The sequence below is a fragment of the Cenococcum geophilum genome (genome assembly GCF_001692895.1).
Source record: "Cenococcum geophilum 1.58 unplaced genomic scaffold K441scaffold_17, whole genome shotgun sequence".
Classification (NCBI taxonomy): Eukaryota; Fungi; Ascomycota; class Dothideomycetes; order Gloniales; family Gloniaceae; genus Cenococcum; species Cenococcum geophilum.
The window spans coordinates 1,087,762-1,113,052 of NW_027137575.1; the positions used below are offsets into that span (position 1 = coordinate 1,087,762).

The window sequence follows — 25,291 nt, forward strand, 5'->3', positions numbered from 1 at the left end:
ATACTAGGAGCCGCCTTAAATGCTAATTTAGAAGAAATTTTAATCTAAGCAGCTTTTAGGCGCTAGAAAGACGGGTTATATATACTAGATATCCTTCCTTAATAATTTCCTTTACCTTTTAACCTAGTTAAGTAGCCCTAAAAGCTAAAGCCCTAAGGGCTAAAGTCTAGAATAAAATTTACTAAAAAAGAAGACGCGCTATTTATTAAATTAAAGGAGGGATATAATCTTTTATGGGAATAGATTAAAGACCGCTTTCCGGAAAGAAGTCTCGGATTACTATAGGCGTATTATTGTTTAAAATTAAAGGCCTGGCCTACTATGCAGAAAAAAAGGGGCCGGCCTACTAGGCGGAAGAGATAGCAGTAATAGTAGTGCCCTTATTTTAGCTTAGAGGTCTATTTCTTATTATATATTCTGTTTCTGGCTTAATCTATTTATAGCGCACTTCTTTTAGCTTAGAGGTCTATTTTCTGTCATATATTCCATTTTTAGCTTAATCTATTTATGGCGCATTTCCTGTTATATAAGGGCTGTATAAAAAGGTCCGCAAAAGTATTACTTTTTTAAGGGCGGTAAGTAAGAGCTACTTATATTACCACTTATAACGCTATAGACGATAAAGAATGTAAGGCTAAAACTACGTTTACGACTTAACTAGTTAATTTAAATTACGTAATATAGCTGAAACCGAGAGGTAGTCCGAATAATATAAAGTCGGGCGTTAATAATTAATGAACTTATATATATAACGTAAAGGCGCATAAACTGGCCGCAGTTAATTTGCCTTATAAATAAGAACGAGCTATAAGAATCTAATCCTTATAAGATATTTTAGTCAGTAGAGGGGTTATATATATTTAGTAACTCTAATATATAGCTAAAATACGCGTTATAGCAGACGCCTTACCCGTTCTACTGTTTAGCTAATGGCCTAATTATATATATAATGTTCTGCGTTAGAAAGCTTTAATAGTAGGGTAGAGTAAATCCGGCCGCAGCTTAGCCTACTTAGCAATTCTTTTATATAAGCCTTTCTGTTAGGCACTAACGACTAAGCAGCTATAAACTTACCAACTGTAGTAATACCTCTATTTTCCCTTATAAATTTCCTTTAACCCTACTTTGTTAATTATTTACAGCGTAGTTCCGTAAAGCTGCTCTCCGTTTAAGCCTACGATCTACCTCTTTTTATATTTCTTATATTCTACCTCTTATAGTTATCTAGCAATTCTATTCTTGCTATTAAGGTAAATATTAGCTTAGCTATTCCGCGTAGTATATGCCTAATTACTTATATCTTCTATAATAGTTGTGCTTTAATATATATATGCTTTACGGCCTTTTATTTTAAAATAAATTTTTAAATTAGCTGCTATTTCTCCTTAGACGGCTATCTATAATTAAGAACACTTTATAAAAGATAATATTTACTTAATATTTTATATCTATAGAACATCTCTCCTTTATAGCTACTAGTCCCACTAACTTATATAGTCGCACTTTTAGCTATATAGACTATATTCGCTAAGGCCAGGAATAAGGCGTTTAGTAGGGAATAGGAGGAGATCAGAGCTTATAAATTTAATATAACGGAGGATATAACTATAATACTTTAAGGCAGATTATATAATATTATAGATAGTAAAGGGAAGCTAGTTAAAAAATTAGGTATAGAAAATAGATAAGTAATAAGAGAGGTTCTTACTAAGTATAAATATTATATAATATAGGCACAGATTAAGTTAGAAAAGAGGTAATAATAAGTAATAATCTAAAGCGATATATACTATTTATTTATAAATAAAAGTTAATCTCTAGCTTCTTCTATGGTATTTTTCTTAAACTCTAAAATATCTAAGTTCCCTAAACTAAATAAATTAGAGATATTCTATCTATTATTATAGCTAATCTTAAGTATAAAGAGAGTATTTTTATTAATAGTTTTTGGTAGGTATATAGATAGGCAATTTATAACTACTAATCCTCCTTTCTCCTTTTCCTTTCTTTATAAATTACTTATTTTTATCCTAGTATAAAATAGCTTAGGGAGATTTTTAATTATATAGCGCCTTATAAATAAGAAAGAAAAGTACTAGCCTTCCCCTAGCAATATTAAATTTCCTATTTAATATTAACCATAGGTGTAATATCTTATTAAAGGTTATTTTATAAACCTAGAGTTTGCTATAATTCTAACTAAGGACGCTTTAATAATAGTTTATTTATAACTTAATAATTGTCGGAATGTTAGTCATGTGACGTAGTCACGAGACCACGAAGCGAGGCTAGCTAACCTGACCTTGGAGCAACCCCTTACTTCTAGACAATTAATTAACTACTAACTTTAACACCGCATACGTATTATATAGTGATATTCGTGCCCGTTAATAAAGCGAGTATACCGACAATAATATACTAATATAATAGCGCTTAAAGGACTCTTAAAAGAGGCGTTTATTTTAGATAAGTATTAATATATTAAATTTAGGGAATAAGGTGTTTAACCGTTAGTTTTAGGATTATTAAATAAGATTATGCTTTCCTTTTATAATAAATCTTGCTTTAAGATATATAAGTAACTAATTAATAAGCACCTAAGACTTATATACTAAGCGTTTAATAGGCGTCTTAAGGGATTAGAGCTTTAGAATGCCTTTTTAATAATTAAAAGTCTTAGGCTAATATTAGGTGTTCCTTTAATAATATTTATTAATAATTTATTTAAAATATAAGGCTATTTTATACTAGTAGAGGGATCTACCTCTAAAAATAGATGTTTTAGAGGCGAAGGAATTAATATACTAATTAAATTAGCCTTATAAAGTATACTTATAGTAACTATAAGACTATAGGGGTAAGGGTAATTCTCCTACTATCCTTAAAGCTTTTAGAGGAGGTTTTTTACTAATACCGTTACTAGTTTTAAGATAGGCACTGCTAGAGTATATAAGAAGAATACTTTAGGACCTAAGCTAATAAAAATATCCGTTAATAGAGTGCGTATATATAGCCTTATACTTTATTATAAGCTTAACCGTTTCTTTAAGGATATTATATTTTTTTATAGTACCTTAAGGTATAATTTAAACGCGTTATTTTAATAGGAGGGTAATAGATATATATTAGCATTAAACGTCTTTTTTTTTCCTTAAGTAGCTTATAAAACTAGTTATTTAGCACTATTAAAAGTTTAACTAAGAATAAAGAGAAGGATAAAGAGTGCTAGGATAAGAAAGAGCGAGACGAGAAGAGATGGGAAGAGAAGGAGGAAAAGAAGAGAGGGAGAAAGGGAGGGGAATAAAAGGAGGAAGGGAAGGGAAGGGAAGGGAAGGGAAGGGAAGGGAAGGGAAGGGATAAGACGGGACGGTTAGCCTAATTATATGCTACTTCCCTAGCTAAACGATGCATAGCCGGATCGCTTACTGTAATCCGGCCAGCATTGCTAGCACTAATTCTATACTTATATCTTTAATTCAACCTAAGATATTACCTATCTCCTGTATATTAATTAGAGCACTTTTATACTTTAAGTAATATCTTTTTTTAAGCTCGCTCTAGTGCTAGAGTTAAAATCCTGTATATAAGCTAGGGGACTATTTCTATAGGTACGGCAAGTACGTATACTATAGGTTTATTTACTATAACGGAGATAATATTAATATATCTTAACTAAAGTCTGCTAAAATTAATTAGGGAGGGTAGCCTATTACTAGAAGAGGGGTATAGATATACCTGTAGTATAGCTTATGCCGTATTAATGGATATAAAAGAGGGCGGATCTTGTTTATTAAATCTATTAATAAGTATAAGAATAGGTAGACCCTCCTTAAGAGGCAGCTTATCAACCTATTATACCCTTCTTTCCCTATAAAAACTAACACCTTATTAAAGCTTTGTAAATGTTTACTACGCCTAAAGTTATAAAGCTAAATGGCTTAACTACTTAATCTATAGTAACTCCTCTAAGCAGCCCTAATCTGTTGCTAAACTATAACGCTATTGTCTTGCGTATTACTTAGTAAGTCGTTAATGCTATTAGGGTAATTATAGCCGGGAAGGCGCTGCCTAAACCTGCCTCTATGCCTAAAGCTCCTAAAGGTCTAATTAAAAATAACCTTAAACCTAAGGAAGCTAAAGCCTAAGCGTTAAAGCTAGTATATAAGGAAGTGGATAAAGTATAAGTTGTTAGAGAGATAAGTAGATATAGCTAATACTATAGTATTATAGATGGGATAAAAAGGCCTATAAATATAAAATTGCTAAGCTAGTGACCCTAACGGGCTCGCTAAGTAAACTAGAGTAATATATATTTGTTATTTAGGCTTGAATTAGTAAGGGAGTATTCCTATAAGGGCCTTTTCTCTACTTATAAAAGCGTAGATAGGTTAACTAAAGAACTTACTTACTATATTAATATTAAGTCTGAATTATTATAAGATATTTTAAGGGTAATCCTTTAAGATATACGTGTAGTTTCTCTTATAGAGGATATGCCTTTAGTATAATAAGCCTTATAGAGTTTACCTATTTTCTAAGTTTAAATACTTATTTTCCGCGTAGATTAAACAGAATGTCCTATATTATTTCCTTTTAAATATAGAATTATACTAAAGCCACGGAAATAATAGAAAGGACGTTAGGAATTTAAAGCATCTAGGCCTCTTAATTAACTATATTAACGATACGTATAAGTTAACTACTAAACGTCTTCTCTCGCTCCTTAAGAGAGGGGAGATTACGTATAACCTGCTCTGGGCCCTATTTAAGCCTAACTCGGATATTTACTCTATTTGCGTAGGCATTTAGGCAAGAAGATGCCTTAAATATACCTATAGTAAGGAGAAGGTAGAACTAAATAGTTCTGTATACTTCTGTATTAAGGGTTACTATTTGGATTTTAATAGGAAAAGGATTGGAGAAGCTACCGGATAGATTAAAATTAATAAGTTTTGGGGAACGGTTTAAATAAATACCCTAGTGGTATATCCTCTTTAATTTTACCTAGACTTAAATAGGACTAGAAACGACCTTATTTAGTATAGCTATACTTTTCTTTCTCTATAGGGAATCTACTATAAAGAATACAATAGCTAGGAGTTTTAGTTTAATAATAAAGGTAAATAGTATATCTACCACGTTAAGAGCAGAATTATAATTAATGCTATCGGATTTCATAAATGTAACCCTAAATACCCTAGGCGACGGGTTAACGAGAAGAAACTAGATACTTTAGACTTTGCCTTATTATAGCTGCCCTACGCGGATGGAAGTAACTAAGTTAAATACGTGGATATTAACCTAGAGCAATTAGGTAATAATAAGTTGATATTGTTTAACCTAATAGTGCTAGGCTTTAGCCTAAAAGATAAAAGATTTTGTTTATTATTATGAACCTATTAAAGCGATATTATACTAATAAGATATAGTAGAGTTTGCCGTTGCCAATATTCGCGACATCTAATAGAGTTTGGCCCTATTTAACAATGTGAGGATTCCTAATAAGAAAAAGGCGATAGTTTAGGCGCTTATTAAGTTCTACTTAAACTAGGGTCCTAATAATTCCTTTAATGATTTTATAGAAGGTAAAGGACGTAAACTCGTTTTCTTATTACAATACGTACCTATTTCGCGCTTACTAATTGTCTTACTTATAAGCTATAGTGGGCTACTAGGTATTGGAAAAACCTTAATAGCTAAAGCGATTGCAGAAAGCTATAAAACACTACTATATATAGTAAGCCTTGTTTTACCTTATCTATTCTAGCACCTACTAACCTAATTAGATTGTTGCTAGAGAGTTAGGTACTAAATCTGCGAAAGTAATCTCTTATCTATAGTGTTTAAGGTAGCAAGTTATTAGAAGGCTATTGTGCTTCTTAATAAAGTAGATATATTTTTAATATAACGTACTATTAATAATACACCTAACAACTCTATAGTTTTAGTGTTCTTGCGTTAACTTAAATACTATTAAGGGGTCTTGTTTCTAATAATAAACTAAGTTTAGACTTTTAATAAAGCGGTTATAAGTAGGATCTATTACGGAATTAAGTATAGGCCGTTGGGCGTTAATACGCGGAGGGAAATTTAGTAGAGGTTCCTAGTAAAGGTAAGCACTGAAAAGGGAAATACGAAGTATAATTTAAACAATTTTAAAGATCTTATAAAACATGAGCTTAACGAACAAGAGGTAAGTCGTCTGTGCCCGCGGCGCCTACCTATACTAACGCTCTAATATAGATTAAAAATATAGTATTAATAGATTAGGCACTAGTAAGCCATTATAACACTTATATAAGTCTACAGCCTCTAACCGTTGCTATTAATATAATTAAAGAATTCTAGAATGATTTTACGGCACGTTTAGGGATATACGCGTAGTGCTCTGGTCATTAAGGGGTGGGCTGTCCTTTATTTCCCTTAATTTCACATTTCCGTTTGGATTTAGTAGAGTTGGTTAGTTATTTACTGCTAAGTAATACTAAGTAGTTAATCCTACGTCTACTAAGCTAGTATATATCTATTACTACTAGCGGTTATTATAAAATTGCTATAAAGTGACATACCGTAATTATTAAATATTTATTAACCGTGATTTTATAAAAGGAGGTAAGTTTAATAATATATAGTCCTATACTTAGCTCTCTTAAATTTACTAGAGTATTAGGGGTTTATAGAATGTATACCTTTTTAATATATAGGCAGATATATATCCAGGATTTAGCTATCTTTTTCTTTTCTTCTTTATATTTTTTCCTATTTATACTTGTTAATAGTTAGAGGTAGTATATTACTTAACTATACTGTTTATTGGCTAGTAATATATATATATATATATCCCAATAACTTTGCGTTATACAGCTTTAATATAATATAGATATATAGCCTTAATCCTAAAACGTGGAATTTAATATCACTAAATAGAGTTAGTTATATAAGCGGGTTTCTATAGTAAAAAGCGATTTACTTTTAAGATTCCTATATAGGGTATAAGCCTATATACTTACTTGCTCCTATAATAATAAGGCCTATATAGTAGGCTATAGCGCGGGCGAATTACTAGTAGATCTAAGAATAGGAGAACGGAAGCCGTAGGGTATTGGTTCCCGTAGGGGAGAGGAAAACGTGGCTATGGGCTCCCGTAGGGGAGCAAAAGCTATATAGGAATGTAAGCCGTAGGGGATTGGTTCCTATAGGGCAGTGGAATATATAGGCATTAGTACCTATAGGGGATTCGTTAATATAGGGGATTTGTTAGCGTAGGGGGTTTATTAGCGTAGGGGATTTATTAGCATAAGGGATTTATTAGAGTAGGGGACTAAATCCCGTAGGGGACTAGATCTTGTAGGGGATTTATTAAAGTAGGGGACTGGTTTCTATAGGGCGGCGAAATATATAGGCATTAGCTCCCGTAGGGGATTTATTTAAGTAGGGGACTTATTTAAGTAGGGGATTGGTTAGAGTAGGGGATGAATTCCTATACGGCTTCTATTTGGGCGGCATAGGGCAGCTTCTAATAGGCTAGGGGGTATTTTATAGAAATGTAAGGCCTATACGGGATAGTAGGGTATAGGGACCTGACGATCTAGCGGAAGATTAGGTTATCTGGGTTTATTAGCCTAGGTAACTCGCCCTACGCTGTTTTATATACGTTTTAACTAAGGCTGCTACTTAGCCTTAGCCGCCTAAATCTCTGTAAAACTTTAACTTATGTGGTAGAAGAGTATAGGATAATAAAATGTTATTTTATCTACTTTACTAATACCTTTAGATCCTTCTATACTTGCTAAAGAACCTCTTTTATCTAGGAATAAAGCCCCCTATCTTCCTTCTCCTACCTTTTATCTATTAGGAAAACTACCTTTCGCAGCTTATTAACCTATAGGACTAGCGGCTAGTAGTAAGGTGTAAATGCCTTAGCTATATAGTTAAGAAAATGCCCTTCCCTATTTACTAGCCCTAATTTTAACTTAGCTAACTTTATAGTATTCTTATAGTTCTAACGCTTAAACTTAGTTTGACTAATGTCTTTACCTAGCCTATTATAGTATACGCATATCTAAAAAAGCACCTAGAAGAATAACTCTAGATTATGCCTAAAGGAGTATTTCTTGCTAAGAAGCACTCCAATTACTATAAACACTTTTGTGCCGGTCTTGCCCCGCGCTCCTAAAGGCCCTTTTTACTACTCTTTAATCGCAAGATTAAAGTCGATTAAGAATACCGGCTAAGAAGGATTATTGTCTTCCTTATTTATTATAAGGTTGCCTATTAAAATGTTATATTAGATAATACCTACCCGCGTATACAAAGACTTATATCCTTTAATACTACCCTCTAGTACAGTAAGCATTGTAGCCCAAGAGCTTGCCTTATAAAGAGGCTTCCTATAATTACTAGTAATAACGCGTCAATATACTTAATTCTATATAATAGGGCGCTTAATTAGAGAGCTTAAATATATGCGCTTACTGGGCGGTAATAGGGCGCTGCAGCTAGAAGACCTCTTTTTGCTAGAACTTCGGCCTTTCCTTATACTGATTCGCACTCTAGCTAGTCTTAGGGGCATTATTAAGCCTTCTAACTTATAGTTTATCGCTCTTGTAATATCTAGCCCCTTGCGGATATTAAAGATATTATTATCTTATCTACCTATATAAATAGTCTTATGGTAATAGTACCTGGCCACATTAACTACTCCTTTCTCCGTTACCTTACGTAGTAGTTTACCTTCTTTATCGCGCTCTAGGTACTGCTACGAGTCTTTAATAATAAGGGGTATCTTAAAGGTATCCCCCTTACGGTATACTTTCTAGCAAGTAGTTGCTTAACCGGCGATATAGGGTGCCCACTTTATAAGTTCGTTAAGGATAAGACACTTGGTCTAATTGTTGCGCATAACCTTAATATATTGTTTGCCGTCTAATATTAGAATAGTAGGGTTAAACCTAAGCTACTTCTTATTTATTTAGAGAAATCCTAAAATTGCTAAGGTAAATTATAGTCCGTCTTTATTAATATTAAATAGTGATAATATAACGCCTTCTACCTGGTTATACTCCTATAACTATATAATAAATCTATAGAGGGTAAAGCTTAGAATAAAGCAACAACTGTTCTAAGCGGCAAATACTTCCCTTATATATTTCTCTAAATTAAACCATGCTTTTAAGGCTATATTAGTATTTAGATTACTCTTTAGCTCTTCTAGTATAAGTATATATAACTAATAGTATTAGGAGCTTTCGCTAGCTATTAAATTATCTATAAAGCCGATATTTAGCTTTTGGTTAGCCGTAGATCCTTATAAGGGCTGCTAAGTATACTCTACTAGTCTTTATTATGCCTTTAGAACGAACCCGTGCTCTTTTATAAAGTTTAGAAATAATATAATTAGCCTATTAAACCACTTTAGGACTCTACGTTTTTTTACACCTTTAGGCCAGTTACGCTAGCCGCCCTCAGCGTATAGTAGATTATCCCCTTCTTTACATTTTTTAAAAACCGGCGCTTGCCTCTTTAAGACCTTTTACTTTACTAAAGAATACTTTATATAAGCTAGGAATCCCCACGTAAAGAGGGCCTAGCTCCTCCTTTAGAACATTATCTATATATTTCCTATGTTCGGACAAGTTAGCGAAGCTACTTATATTATATTAATGTGGGGTTTAAACGTAGAATGGTAGCGGTCGGGGGGGAGGCGTAGACTCTATAACAGTAGCGTACATATTTTCTTAGATAACCTCGTTAGGTTTAATCCAAAGGATTGCATTTAAAAGAGGCAGGAACCGTTTAACGTTGAAGTCGTTAGAATTAACTACTAAATTAAGTCTTAACAGATTACTAAGGGGGTTTTTATTACCGCTATTTAACGGCAATAAATAAGAAGTAGGAAGGCTCTGTAGAGTAAGTATTAAATTAAGTAAAATATCCTTTAGTCCTATAGGCGTTAGATAAAAACTTATAATAGGTATATTAATAGTTACCTTTATCGCCTATTTAGTGCAACGAGTCTAAAAAGCTAGGAATGCCCAGATCCTAATATATTAAGTTAAATAAATCGCGAAAGTTATTTAATCCTTCCCTAATAGGCTTCGTTTTAATTATCTCTAATTTAGAGAGATTCGCCATTACGGGCAAACGCGCTAAAAGCTATATTAGGAGGGCCGACGTAGTAGGTAGGTAGGTAGGCGAGGAGGGGATATTAAAGAGGCTAGGATATAACGGACGGTATAATAGTAGAGAAGTAAATAAGTATAGGGAAGTTAAGGACACGTTAGGCGCGTCTTAAAATAAGGATATAATAAGGAAGAAAAGTGTAAGGAAGGAAGCAGGGTGTAAGCAGAACGCGAGGATTAAAGATTAGGCGTAGAAAAGTCAAGCTAATCCGATATGGCTTAGACCGAACGATATAATAACTAAAGAGCGTACTATTTAAGCCAATAAATTTCTTCCTTAATTCTATAGGCTTCTCTATTCTTAGACTAAGCGTGCCCTTTTCCTTTTAAATGCCGTAATATTGTTTCCAGCCTTTATAACCCGTTTACCTTCATAATCTAAAGTTTTATTACTACCTCTCTTAAGAGTGTGGATTTCGTTTTAAAACCGCCTAATAATATCTTTTATTTCTTCTTAGTCACTTCTTAGGCTGTCGATCTAATCGTTAACCTTCCCTAGATAACCTATAATGTAGTAGTTGCTTTTTTTAAGGCTGCTAACTTTCCTATTAAGTTAGCTAAGCCTATAGCTAAGTTAATTAACTAAGTTACCTAGTCTCTCTATTACCCTAATAGAGTAAGCTAGGGGTTTAATAAGCTTTATTGGAAGGAGTTACTAAGCGGACTATATTAAGACGACTTCTTTATATCGTCAGTGCGGGGTAAATATTTCCTTATAGTTCCTTCTGTATCGGCCTTATTATTCTCTAAATTACTCTTACATTCTAGTGCTAACTAGATATTCTACTTATGTTAGTAAGCTGGCGAACGGATAAAACTACGGGGAAGTAACTATCGCATACCTACCCTACTGTATTAACGGCCTTATTGGAGCCCTTAGGATTGGAAGCAAGCAGTATATCCTAGCTCCGTCAGCGGTATTCTATAAAGGATTTAATGTTTAGAGCGCACCTTAATCCGATATAATGTAGTATCCTTTATTGTAGCGTCCGAGTCGCTTAAGTCGCTTATTATTAAAGAGATAAGGTAGCTAATAGTTCGAGTGTCTTTGCGAGGAAGTAAGGAGGGATTTCCTTAAAGGATACTGTGCTTAATATAGGTCTAGTTAAAGGATATAGAGGCCTTTTATATCCTGCTCCTCTCTACCACTTAGCTAATAAAAGAGCTAACGGTGAGCTCCGCTTTAACTATGCCTTAAAAGTTAAGCCAATTTGCTAACTTAGGGATACTAGTATAGTATTATAAATGCGCTATAATATAGCTATAATAGGAGCATACCCTACTTTACTGTGCCTTTACAGGAGGGTTATATTAAACGATAAGGGCTAGCATTAGCCTCTTTCTTTTAATTATTCTAAGATGGCGATATAGAGGTAGCCGGTTAAGCGTTGCTTTGTATAGCAATGCCTATCTAGTTATATGGCTTTACTTAAGCCCTATTATACACTTTAACGCAACTTTTTATTGCCTTAACAGCTAACGAGCCTGGCCTAAGGTTAAGACAAGGTAAATAGGCAACTTAGCTTTTAGACAGCCCTAATAGTGTAGTGTTTAGAGGCGTTTGTATAAAGTTATAAACTAGAACTGGAAGCTATAATGACCTTCTAATAACGCCTTACCTAGTAGGAATAGTATTATATAATCTACTCCTAACGCCTACCCTTTACGGAGCAGAACACTGCTTAAGCAGTAGACTTATCTTAGCTAGTTAATCTTGTATATTTACTCCCTATCTATAGCAAAGGAGCTATTAGTGCGTTATAGGGTAGTTTAATTGGCATTCTAGCTAAGCCCTTTATAAGCGCTCCGCCTTATATAGGTGGTATAATAACTCCTATTAATCTGCCTTGCGTTAAGGGAGGACTTATATTTAAAACGCTAAGCAGCTAGTACTTAGAGGCATATAGACTTATACCCTTATTTATATATTCTACCGCGTCCTTATTTCTATAAGTAGTTAGTTTACTTTTCACTTATTATTTATCTATTACTCTATCTTCTCCTTTTTTTACTAGCTATTCTATCTAGTTATTAACGTTAATCCTCCTTTTCTCTATAATAACTATTCTGGAATTTGCTTTAGATCCTCGCTCGTAAAATTAACAAAAAAAAAGCTGAACGCACTATTATGGATTTAAGGCGTTAGGGTTGGCCTAAGTACTATTAAACTTCTTAGTCTTTGCTATGCGTGGGTACCCTCTAGACTATAAAATCGCCCTTCTTTATTATGCTCTTTCTAGGAATAATTAAAAACCGTGCTTATAATGGCATATTTATATCTAGCAGCATTCTTAAAAGCCTATTAAGTAGCTTAGATAAGGTTTAACGATAAACAACCTAATAAAGAGGCCGGTATAGGCCTGCAAAACCCCTTATATCTTAAGCTAATAATTAAGGAAAGGCAGAAAGCAGCTTTAAAGCGTAAGATACCTGCTAAGGATTAGATTCGTGCCGTCTTATTTAGTTTATAGATAAATATACTTCTTCTTGCCGTTCCCGTTAGCTTTATAGTTAATTATCTTTATATTAATAGCATCGCCATATTTATTGTTAACTTTATTGCTATTATCCCGCTTGCTATAATAATTAATTACGCTACTAAAGAGATTACGCGCCGCGCCAGTAATATATTAGGTGGTCTCTTAAACATAACTTTTAGGTACGTATCTCCGCTTCTTATTTGTCCTAATATTATCTAATATTTAGCGCAGAAACGCTATTAAATTGATCGTCTCTATATTAGCCCTAACTAAGGGCCAGATTACCATTATTAAAACTTCCTTAATTAGTAGTATGCTTTTAAACTTACTCCTTATCTTTAGTATATACTTTTTCTTTAGAGGCATTAACTGGACGGAACAATATTTTAATATAATAGTAGTAGATACTACGGCCGGCCTTCTAGCTTTATGCATTAGTAGCCTAATTATTCTAACCGCCTTCTACTCTACGCTATTAAGTAAGTTTAATAATAGCTTTAGACCTATAATAGATACTAACCTATATAGCCACGAGCCCTAATAGCTCTATACTTAATTAGGAGCTTTCCCGCGGAATATTTATTATCCTCCTAATTATATACGTTTACTACCTTATATTTTAATTAAAGTTATATACCAAAATATATAATACTCTAAGCTAAAGGGCTTCTAAGCGTAAATCCTCCCAAGTTAAGTAGGGTATGTCTTTCTATAGTATCGCACGGATTGGCGCTAGAGCGGCGGCTATATCTAGAGGCGGAGTAAACCAAGAATAGCTTGTGCAGGATTTAAACGTAGAAAAGGAAGATAATAAGATTAAGAAGCCCTAATTAACGATCTAGGGTGTAATTATAACCCTTAGATTCTCTACCGTATTAGTCGCCTTCTGTTCCAAGTTTATGGTTAATAGCATTAGTAATATTACGGCAAGCGGCACTGTCTCTACCACTTTTATTAGTCTTATCCTGCTCCTAATTATTGGGAACGCTGCTAAATATATAATAGCAGTTATAGTAGCTTATAAGGATGAAATAAGTCTAGTAATTAATGTTGCTATTAGATCTAGTATATAAATTACTCTTTTAGTTCTCCCCTTTATTATTATACTTAGTTGGATTATAGGCTAGGATTATATAACGCTTTATTTTAAGACCTTTCTAATTACTATTTTATTTATTGCTGTGCTCCTAGTAAACTATCTTATTTAGTATAGTAAATCTAGTAAGTTTTCCTTTCTATATAGGTAATCCACTCCAACTAATACTAAAATAGACTGGCTTGAAGGCGTTCTTATTATGGCAATCTATACTATTATTGTAGTTGCTAGCTGGTTTTATCCAAAACAAGTTTTAGATCCTCTCTGTCCTGCTTAGTTTAAGCCTCTAATTACTATCTTACTCCTCTATTAGTGTCGACTAGTTTCCATTACCTAGAGCTAAATAGGATTTTTATAAACTGTGTGCATAGCTTTCTAGCAAACCCTAGGCTAATCTTCTCGTATCTATTAAGCCGTCCAGGTTGCCTAGAATATTGCTTTCTTTTGTTTTCTCTTAAAAAAAAAATTTTATGTATATATATAGATTGTGTCTTACTATACTGTTCTCTACGTGTGACCGTGGTGGTTCTAAAAGTAAGGCGGTTTATCTAAGTTCCGGAAAATAATTAGATAAGTGATTGGACAGTGCGAGCATTTAGCTTCGAAGTACAGTCGCTAGCAAAACCGGCTTCCCCCTCGAGTGCTACTACAAACTTTCCACTTTATACATCCGGTAAAGCGTTAGATCTGAAATACACGTGTTTAAAGAGCGCTAATAGTGAGCTTTTGTATACGTTATAAAACTATATTCCTACCCGCTATCTTCAAGCGGCTTATAAGGGTATGGCCGGTACGGGTCGCCCTCCCTGCTAGCGTAGCGAAGGGGCCACGTGTTATTCATTATAACGTTTTCTAGAAACCTATAGAATCCCTAAAAGCTAGCTTTAACTAGAACGGAACTAATAGAATCTACTAGAAGAGGCCCTCTTATAATATAAATACATATGGTCCCCTGGACCCCTTTATAGAATAGAGAATATTAAAAAGATAAAGATAAATAAAATTAATTACTTCTATCTAGATAAAATTGAAGAAAGGTTATACGACCTGATGAATGTCCTATGCAAATTACGTTTCTATAAGCAGCAGCTGTACAGCTTAGTCGATATTCAGGCGGAAGCCAAAGGAGAGCTTTTGCGTTAGAATTTATCCACTGGTAATTTACACAGACAGCAGGCAGCTCTTTTGCCTGAGAGGGAAGACTACTTAAGAGAGGCGAAGGAAGAGGAATATCTCCTCTAGGTAACTTCAGATACCGGCCGTCTGGCAAGAAGGCTACGGCGTTGACGCCATAGGAATGGTACTCGAGCGTGCTGCGGCAGGACCCCGTCGCTGCATCCCAGAGCCGTACAGTGTCGTCATAGGACGCTGACGCTACCAGCTGGCCGTCTGGCGAGAAGGCTACGGCGTTGACGCCGCGGAATGGCCCTCGAGCGTGCTGCGGCAGGACCCCGTCGCTGCATCCCACAGCCGTACAGTGCTGTCATAGGACGCTGACGCTACCAGCTGGCCGTCTGGCGAGAAGGCTACGGCGTTGACCCTGTCGGAATGGCCCTCGAGCGTGCTGTGGCAGGACCCCGTCGCTGCATCCCACAGCCGTACAGTGCTGTCATAGGACCCTGACGCTACCAGCTGGCCGTCTGGCGAGAAGGCTACGGCGTTGACGCCGCGGGAATGCCCTCGAGCGTGCTGCGGCAGGACCCCGTCGCTGCATCCCACAGCCGTACAGTGCTCTCATTGGACGCTGACGCTACCAGCTGGCCGTCTGGCGAGAAGGCTACGGCGTTGACCCTGAAGGAATGGCCCTCGAGCGTGCTGCGGCAGGACCCCGGTCGCTGCATCCCACAGCCGTACAGTGCTGTCATAGGACGCTGACGCTACAGCTGGCCGTCTGGCAGGACCCCGTCGCTGCATCCCACAGCCGTACAGTGCTGTCATAGGACCCTGACGCTACCAGCTGGCCGTCTGGCGAGAAGGCTACGGCATTAACGTCATTGGAATGGCCCTTGAGCGTACTGCGGCAGGCATCCTAATTATTTTCTCTCTTTAATAGCCTACTAACCCACCCCAGAATATAGTCTGTAAACATCTTTTAAATTATACTCATCTCTAGAGCAAATATAAGGGCTGAAGAATAGACCTAAAGAGGTGCATCTTCTAATATAGGTCGGAACTGTAATATAAATCGCTTTGCATTGTGGAGAAAGCTTAAGCTAGCACTCTTATCTAACTGTATTATAGTAAGTATAGCAATTACAATTAAATACGTAAAACAACCTTACATCTATAAGCGCCTATAGGCGATTAATTATATAGATGTATTTATATGCTTTTTTAATAAGGCTTATAGCTTCTAGCCAATATAGAAAATATTTCTAGAGGAAAAGGTGGACTAAATCCCCATCATAGATACGGTGTGTACTCTACTCTAAATAGCGCACCTAATAATGATAAGCATATTGCAAATCAGGTGGTAAACAGCTAGCAATTATACCTTTATTAATCTCGCTCCCTAGAGTTCTAGGTATTAGGATATTACATATATTTTACCGTAGGCCCTCTAGACTAGTTAGTAGTTTAAGGCACTTACTAGCTAGACTTTTATATATTTCTCTATTATCTACCCAGAACAGGCTCTCCCCCCTTTTTTAAGCATCTATAAGGAAGTCGCGAAAAGACAGATATAGGAGCCTTATAGGTACATCCTCGCTATCGGGAATGCTAAGGATAGAGTATAGTAAGTCCAACCTACACCTAACATCCTCTTTAGAGATCTGGAGGAGGCGTACAAGTAATAAAATAAAGAGAGGGCTTTCTAAAACGATAATACTCCCTACTATATCTTGGAACTCGCTAGTCCGCCTTTACTTATCTGCTTTATCTTTGTCGTTAAACAGCTAGTTTAAGATAGGGAGGTATATCCTATCAAGCTTTAAAACATAGGTGGCCGATTAATATTAGAGTACAACTTCTAACCGCTTTTTGGGATTATCACGTTAATCTACAACATATTAACAGGCCGTAGCAGCGAAGATAAACAATGGGACAGCCAGCTCGACTAAGGCCTGAATTTAGTCTCTCCTAGGCCAGTTTAGGGACAGCAAGCGCTGCTTTCATATCTCTCCAAGTTTATGCTCTAAGAAGAGACGTATATCGTGTTCGATTATTCTCTTTAAGACCTTATAAAGAACTAGGTCTTAGTATATTCCGTCCAACATTTACTTAAAGCTAAGACAAATAGGGAGCTCCGGCCTGCTCGTTACTAGGACCCGTAATAACACTAGCCTAATATCTTTAGTCCGAGCAAGGAGCTAAAGGATCACTCGGATATCTTCCTCTCGCTTACATTCGTCTAATACGTCTATAACGATAATATATGCTAAAGCTTGTGACGGAGCCTATTGTATTTCCGAAAACGGGTAGAGGATTAACTTCTTAAACTAGTCTTTTAGAACCCTTTCCGAAATAGCTAGGTCGGCATTAAGTGCTTTCCTTATACCTAATATTAATCCTAGTACACGGGCCATTAGATCCATAGCAATAGTGGTAAAGAATCTTATAGCATTGCCGCGCTCTCCCTCGCCTTTTTTAAAGAAAAAGCTGGCCCCTAGCTGGCGTTAGTCGGCAAATGACTAGGCAACACTCCGTGCGATTATAGACTTTCCCGTACTAGCTATGCCTTTTAGCTAGAATATCGGTTTGCTATTTCTATCCTCGGCCTATTCCGCAATCTAACATTATAGCTCTACTTTAGTGTTTATAAGGCACCTTATATTATACTCATCCATATGCAAGTTAAAGGACGCTCCTTTAGCGATAGGTAGTCTAGCTAAGTCAATCTTCTAATAGATGTTATTGGTGTTTTAGTTTGCTAGGTTTATCTTCTAATTAAAGTTAAGTATAAGGCCCCTATATACTTAATCAGCAACCCTTATCTACAACAGGACACGGTAGATAAGGAACTTACGTTTAATTAACTTGGAGCGCTAGAGCAAAGGTCTACTTATATCTTTCTAGACCGGAAACGATCTTTTCTACCTACTTGCTCGTAAAAGGCCACTTTAAAGCTCGCAGTCCGAGCTGGCTTATAGCCTTATAACTCTTCCCCAGATCTAGCTCTGCCTTTAACTCTTCTAGCTTCTAAAAACATTCCTTAAGCAAGTTAGATAACTCGTAAGTAGTAGAAAGCCGTGTTTTGTCTCGTCTATCTAATAGCTGCTTAATCTTTTCGAGAATACCCTTAACATTAGTAACTTTCCTTCGCAGGCGTTCGATGTCTTTCTTCGCATCCTTGACGGCAACTGAGTACTAGAAGCAGAGCGAGGTAATTTTAGCAGATATGTTAATTACAGCGATGATACTTACCGCCTCCAAAAGGCCATCTATGGTGCGATGCGTGGCGAAAGGGGTGGATTTAGTGATAGATCTGCAGTGGCCTAGTCAAGAGCCTATAGAGCTGCGAGGCCGTTCCTAAGTTGTAGGAAGTGTTACGGTCTATATTTAGTTCAACGAGGCTAAGAAGGCAGGCGCGGCTAAACGCCGCAGCATCACGCTAGAGGGGTCTGCGTAAGGTACGGAATTACGTTCCGCCGAGACTCGCTTGTCTTCTCCCTATGCAGTCAAAGTGTAGAATTAGCTTTGAGCTTTATGCAGCTTACCCGCGCTAGTAGGGAGGTGGCCGACCCGCTTTAGCCACACCCTTGTTATTACGCCCCGGCCTACGGTTAGCCGCTTAATCTACAGTTAAAAGAGAAGGATATTTATCTCGGACATTCTTTTAATCGAATCCTAGTCTTTTGTTTAGCTAGTTCCCGCTATAAGGCGGCCCCTGCGGCCCACTAAACGAAGCCCTAGAGCCCCGATAGCTACTTTAACCCCTGAACGCGTATTAGCAACACCACCTCTAGACCCGCCAGTAGCTCCACTAAGACGTATAAAGAAACTAAGCGCGAAGGTATAAGAGGCCTAGCAGTTGCTGAGGACACGAGCCTAAATATTAGCACAGTTTGAATAGTAGACAACCGCACTATAAACCGGACTATAAGCTATACAGCATATACTGCCTCTATTCCCTATAGTAAGAGTCTCTACCTTACCTAAACGTAAAGGAGGAGGTATTAATTGTAACGAATTTTATCGACTTATTAAAAGCCTTAAAGAAACTATAGTATAGTAGAGTAATATTATCACAAACTAGAATAGTATTATTAAGAGCATTAGAAATAACCTTATAGACATTAAATTGGAATAGTAAAGCCTTAAAAAGCAAAACGCCGAACTCTAAAAGGCTATCCGGTCCTTATAAGCGCAACTAAATACTCCTTTAGCTCTAATATAATTATAGGCATCGGTAGCGGCCAGTAGAGGCATAGTAGGGTTAGAGATAACCTTACCACAAATAATAAGCGCTAGGAACCCCAAGGAACCTAATTAGTAGCTAGTAATAGACATTAGCTGAGCGGGTTTAGAGGCAATAGAGAGGGTAGCTACTACTAAAGCAGTAAAGTAAACCATTGCGTAAGGTATAAAGGATATTAAGGGGCTTATGGGAGCTATACTTAAGGACTTCCGCGTATAGCGAACAAGCGATAGCGTGAGCATTATTAGATTCTTAATAGAAAAAGATAAAAAAGCTGCGTTTAGGTAGATAATTGCTTAATGGCTTAAACCGTACATCCCTAGCGTAAGGCTTGTTGGACCTAAGTAGTATGCGGTTAAGGCGGACTAGGTTAAAGTACCTTTAGCGATGGATATTAATAGTGGAAAAGTAAGTAAGTCAGCTATGGAGCGCTTTGGGGTAGAGAATGGGGTAGAGGTATATATAATGAGATAGCTGGGACAACTAAGGCCGCGTGGCTAGCATATATTAGTAATTATTAAAGTAGTAATAAAGAAGGATGTAGAGAAGCTGCTTATATTAGACAACGTATTATTTAGGGGAGGCGCGATTATTATATTACTATTTAAGGAGCAACGTACCCCTATAGCATGCTATAAATGTAAAAGATTTGGACATAGGGCTAGAGACTATACGCGACCTAACACGTGCAAAATGTGTAGGCGGAAAGGCCATCTCTGGTGTGAGACGGTAAATCTATACTGCGTAAACTGCTAGGGTCCTTACTAAGCCTTATACCGTGAATGCCTAGTATATAGGAAAGAGATAGATAGGATTCTTGTATGATAGCGCTATAAATAGAGAACTCCGGATCCTCTAGGCGAACATAAAGAAGTATAGGGAGGCGTAGCATGCGCTATATAATGATAAAGCGCTGGTAGACTTCTACTTTATTCTAGGCTAGGAGCCTTACTGCTTTCTCTTAGATGGGGAAGTGGTGCTGGCTGGCTTAAATCCCCAATAGATAAGGTTCGTCCTAATAGGTAGGCAGCAGCGGTATCCCCTAGTTAGGTTATGTATTTAGGCATCTAGAAAGCTGGCAGCTATATAGCTATAGGTAAATTTAGCAGATATTACGGCGGTAGTAGCGCACGTTGGCCAAAGGAGATTTATAATTGTGTTGGTATATATTCTAGATAGAGGTTTAAGAAGAACTAAGGAAGAGAACCTAAAGGAGCTCTTTAGTAGACTGGAGATAATTAATAGGCTAATTTAGGGTAAACTATTACGCGACCTATATACCAAGGTAGTAATTATAGGTGACTTTAATCGGCACAATCCGCTATAGGGAGGAAGTCACATTAGTACTATATTAACGTAGGAAGAAAGCGTACTAATTATTAACTTTATAGCGGACTAGTTACTCTAGAGCCTGCTTTTAGTAGGAATACCTACGTTTAAAAGCGACGCGGGGCGAATATTAATAATCGACCTTATGCTTATAACCCCGGGCCTAGCGAGTGAACTAGTAAAGTGCACTATCTAGGAGTATAAGTACGGATTAGACTATAGAGCTATTTATACTAGCTTCTAGGTCAATATAGATATGCAGAAGAGCTAGGAGAGGCTGCTTATTAAAAATATAAACTAGGATAAGATATGAGAAGACGTAGAGCAACAGAAAGAGATAGGATTCCTTACAGAAGATATAGATAAAATGGTTAACTGCCTTAATAGGTGGGTTAATAAAGCCCTTAAAGCATACTGCTAACGGGCTAGACTATTACCATATATAAAAAGATGGTGGAATGAAGACCTTATAACGCTAAGAAAGTTATACATATACTGGAGGAACAGGAATAGCGCGATGCGGAGGTAAGAAAGGGACGACCCTAAGCTATATAATGTCGCAGTAAGAGCGAAGAAGCTCTTCTATAGGACTATTTAGCGATATAGGAAGCTCTATTGGGACGAATTCCTTAGTAATAGTGATAATATATAGAAAGCGTCGAAATACCTCAATCCGCAGGCTATATCCGCGTTCGCTAGAATACCGCCAATTAAAAAGGATGGAGGATAAGGAGAAGTTATTATAGAGAACTATAATATTACAAGAGAACTACTCTAGGTATTCTTTCTAGTCCTACCGCCATGCGAATAAGAGGAAGAAGCTATAACTAGCTATAACTAATTGCCATAGGAGCCTATCGCCAAATATGAGGTTAAGGTAGCTATATTTAGGGCTAGCCTAGATAAGGCTCCTAAAAGGGATGGCTTACTAGCTAGGGTATAGTAAGAGCTATAGCCCGTACTAAGTAGTGAGATCACCACTCTCTTTACTAAATTACTTAAGATAGGAAAGGTACCCTAGGAATAGAAGGTAGTAAAGATTATGCCGCTGCAGAAGCCGAAGTAGGGAGACTATATAGTAGCAAATAACTATAGGCCGATCTCCCTCCTCCTAATGCTGGAAAAAGCACTTAAATTGCTAGTGGCGGAGAGGATAGTATACCTAGTGGAGGAATATAGCCTACTACCTAAGACGCACTTTGGAGCTAGGAAGTAAAGGTTAACGATATATATGCTATTGTATCTCTATAAGGACGTATTTAGAGCATAGAGAGGAAAGAAGACGCTGTCTTTAGTATTATTTAATATTAAGGGTGCGTATAATAATATAGCCATAAAGCCGGAAATTAGGAGATTATAGCAGTATTAGATACCTCAAACGATTATATAATAGGTATAGGACTTTTATATAAACTATTAAGCCTATATCCTAGTTAACGGATATATATTAGAGGTATAGGCGCTCCCGCAGGCGGGTCTCCTATAGGGATTAGCACTAGCCCTAATACTCTTTCTATTCTTTAACGCGGATCTTATATAAAGCGCACCTAAAAATAGTAGCTCTATAGCCTTTGTTAACAACTACTCGGTATAGGTTATAGGCCCTATAGCAGAGGAAAATACGTAGATTATTTAGGGCGAGATTATACTAATACTTAAGAAATAGGAGAGGACTAGTGGAGCCTAATTTAAAGTAAAGAAAACATTATTTATCTATCTTACTAGATATAAAGAAGTAGGCAGGGATGCTACTACGCTACTCCAATTTAAAGGAAAAGGGATCCCCCCAACTTAGGAAGTTAAAATCCTTAGGGTAATCCTTAATAAGGAGCTACGGTTTAAGGCGTACCTAGCAGATAAGGTAGGCAAAGCCACTAAGGTAGTGTTAGCATTACGTAGATTAAAGGGACTATAGTCTAAGAGCGTTAAGCAGCTAGCTAAGAGCTCGGTTTTATTAGTAGCAGACTACGCATCGCTAATATAGTACCCGCTTGCGATATAAGAGTTAATATAGCTCCTTTAGTAGGCGCAAAGGATTATAGCATAAGCTATTATTAGGGGGTTCCGCTCCGTTACCCTGCTAATAGCGGAAATAGAAGCTAGCTTGCTCCCTCTTAAGTAAAGGCTGCGTAACTAGGCCATCGCGTTCTAGGTATTAATCCATAAACTAGGCAAATTATATCCTTATTAGATAATTTAAAGATAGAGGCTCTGTAGACGGCACCGGTTACCGCTCTAAAGGACAGTAGAGATATATAAGGATGTCTAGGTAAATAGGGTACTAGAGGTTAAACCGTATATATACCCGCCGTGGGTGGCTAAGCTAAATATAGTAATATATAAGGACGAAGAGCATGCTTAAGCTATTATTAAAGACTATAAACCAGGGCAGGTTAATATATACGTTAATGTATTGGTGCGTAATAGTAGGGCAGGAGTTGGCGTATATGCTACGCTATTTAAAGCAACGCTTTTGAAAACGGTGGCGGGCTCTAAGTAGGCCAACGCCTACCTAATAGAGCTTTTAGCAATTAGCGAGGCAGCTAACTAGCTATAGGACCCCATATACACAGCTGTCGACTAAGTAGGTTTTCTAATACCTGCTTCTAGTATAAGAATATTCTCCAACTCGCAATTAGCGTTACTATTAGTATAGAGCTGGAGGGCTAGAGCCTACTAGGAAATAGTTATAGAGATCTTAAAGAAGCTCTAGCTAAATAATGTTACGCTATACTAGATTCCAGGCCATTCGGGATTTATAGGAAATAAGAAGGCTAATAAGCTTACTAAAGCAGCGATAAGACTAGAGAGCAAAGAGCCACTATAGAGAGACGGCCTCCTATAGTACCTTATGACGCAAGCCTTAAAAAGAGCCGAGATAACAATAGGACCGCTTTTATTGGGAAGATCTAATACGGGCAAGTTTATAAGGAAGATTGACGTAGCACTCTACCTTGGAAAGGCTGTAGGATTATACTAGCAGCTAATTAGCCTAGAAGCTGCTATTTTTGCGCAGCTATAGACCGGCAAGTTATTTCTAAAGGAATATCTCCATAAAATTAATGTATTAGAGACGGCGTTATGCGACTGCGGGCTTATAGAATTAATACAGCACTTCCTCTTCTCTTGTAGGAGGTGGGCGCAGCAGAGGATTAAACTAAGAGAGTAACATAGAGATCGATTTGGGGATCTATTATATACATTAGGAGGCTACTCACGTAGATAAGAAGGAGGCAGGAGTATTAACGGCCCAATTAAGCGCTGGAAGCCAGATATTAGCGTAGTTAAAGCTATAATTAAATTTATAAAGGAGACCGGATGTTTATACCTAAGTGTATAAGATGCAGAGAGTATAGAAGCTAATATTAATAAGCGAAGACTCCTAAGAATTCCTCCTCTAATTATCTAACCGAATATACCGCGAGCCTCCTCTATACGTGCCTCTACTAGTGCGTCGCCGATTAAGAAGCGTATAACGCTAAAATAGCCCTACGGACACAAGGCGTCGAAAACTACTTACTTAGGCTCGCCTCTAAACTCTAACTTTCTTTAATAGTAACACATTACTTTCCTTTATTTTTTCCTTGGTTNAGTATAGTGTTAGGTAATAGATATATAGTTCTTATAGTTGGCTTCTAAACTAGAGCAAGCATATTAATAGCAGGAAGTATTTAGTTAGCGCTCTGTAACGGCCCATACCCTAAATAGTGCATGGCCATAATAGAATATACATACATACATACATACATACGTCATTACGCCCCAGATGGTATCCCTTGGGCCCGATGGTTACTTCAACTCCTAAACGCGTATTGGCAACACCACCTCTGGCCACGCCAGCAGCTCCAACAAGAGGACGTACAAGGAAACCGAGCGCGAAGGCGCTAGAGGCCTAGCAGTCGCTGAAAACACGAACAATCGCGCCACAATCAACGCAGAATGGACTACCCCCATTCCCTACCGCAAGCGTCTCCGTCTCACCTAAACGCGAGGGAAGAAGCACTAACTTAGAGGAAATCGCGAGGCTCATCACAAATCTGAAAGAGATTATAACACAGCAGAGCAGCGTCATCACGAACCAGAATAGCATTATCGAAAGCGTCCGAGACGACCTTATAGAGATCTACTTGGAACAGCAGAGCCTTAAGAGCCAATACGCCGAACTCCAGGAGGAGATCCGTTCTCTCCGAACGCAGTTTAATAATTTTTTAGCATCGCCTCCATCAACACAATCATAGGTGTCGGTAGCGGCTAGTGGAGGCGTAGCAAGATTAGGGACAACTCTCTCGCGAATAATAAGCGCCGGGGACCCTTATAAGGAGCCTAACGGTCAGCTAGTGATTAATATCAGCCAAGCGGGACAGGGAGCGATAGAGAAGATGGTAAACACGGAGGTAGCAAAACAAACCATTATGCAGGGCATGAGTAATGTTAAGAGACTCACGGGGGCCACAGTCAAGGACTTCCGCGTATGGCAAGCGAATGACAATATAAGCGTCATCAAATTCTCAGTGGAAAAGGACAAAGAGGCCGCGTTCCGGCAGACAACTGCACAGTAGCTTAAACCGCACATCCCTAGGGCGAGGCTTATCGGACCTAAGTGGTATACGGTTAAAGCGGACTGGGTTAAAGTGGCTCTAGCAATGGATATTAATAGCGGGAAAGTGAGCAAGTTAGCTATAGAGCGGTTTGGGGAGGAGAACGGGGTGGAGGTATATATAATGAGATGGCTCGGAAGACCAAGGCCCAGTGGCCAGCATGCGTCAGTGGTTGTTAAGGTGGTAACGAAGGAGGACATGGAGAAGCTTCTTAGGATAGACAGTGTGTCGTTTAGTGGAGGTGCGAT

The 25,291-nt window shown here is 37.3% G+C and overlaps 2 protein-coding genes across 2 annotated transcripts; one reads left to right on the forward strand and one right to left on the reverse strand.

Moving 5' to 3' along the window:
- Positions 1–4,650: 4,650 nt before the first annotated feature.
- On the forward strand, positions 4,651–4,809 carry K441DRAFT_556596 (uncharacterized protein; the record flags this gene model as incomplete). The annotated part of the gene is made up of 1 exon (XM_067643336.1): positions 4,651–4,809. A coding segment is annotated over one exon (159 nt), but the record flags the coding sequence as incomplete, so codon positions are not given.
- Positions 4,810–15,116: 10,307 nt separating this feature from the next.
- K441DRAFT_717304 (WD40 repeat-like protein) lies at positions 15,117–15,622 on the reverse strand (the record flags this gene model as incomplete). Its single annotated transcript, XM_067653992.1, has 2 exons — positions 15,117–15,465; positions 15,507–15,622. The coding sequence occupies 2 exons, from the start codon at positions 15,620–15,622 to the stop codon at positions 15,159–15,161; spliced, it is 423 nt and encodes a 140-aa protein (XP_067504815.1). The 3' UTR covers positions 15,117–15,158.
- Between the last annotated feature and the right edge of the window lie 9,669 nt (positions 15,623–25,291).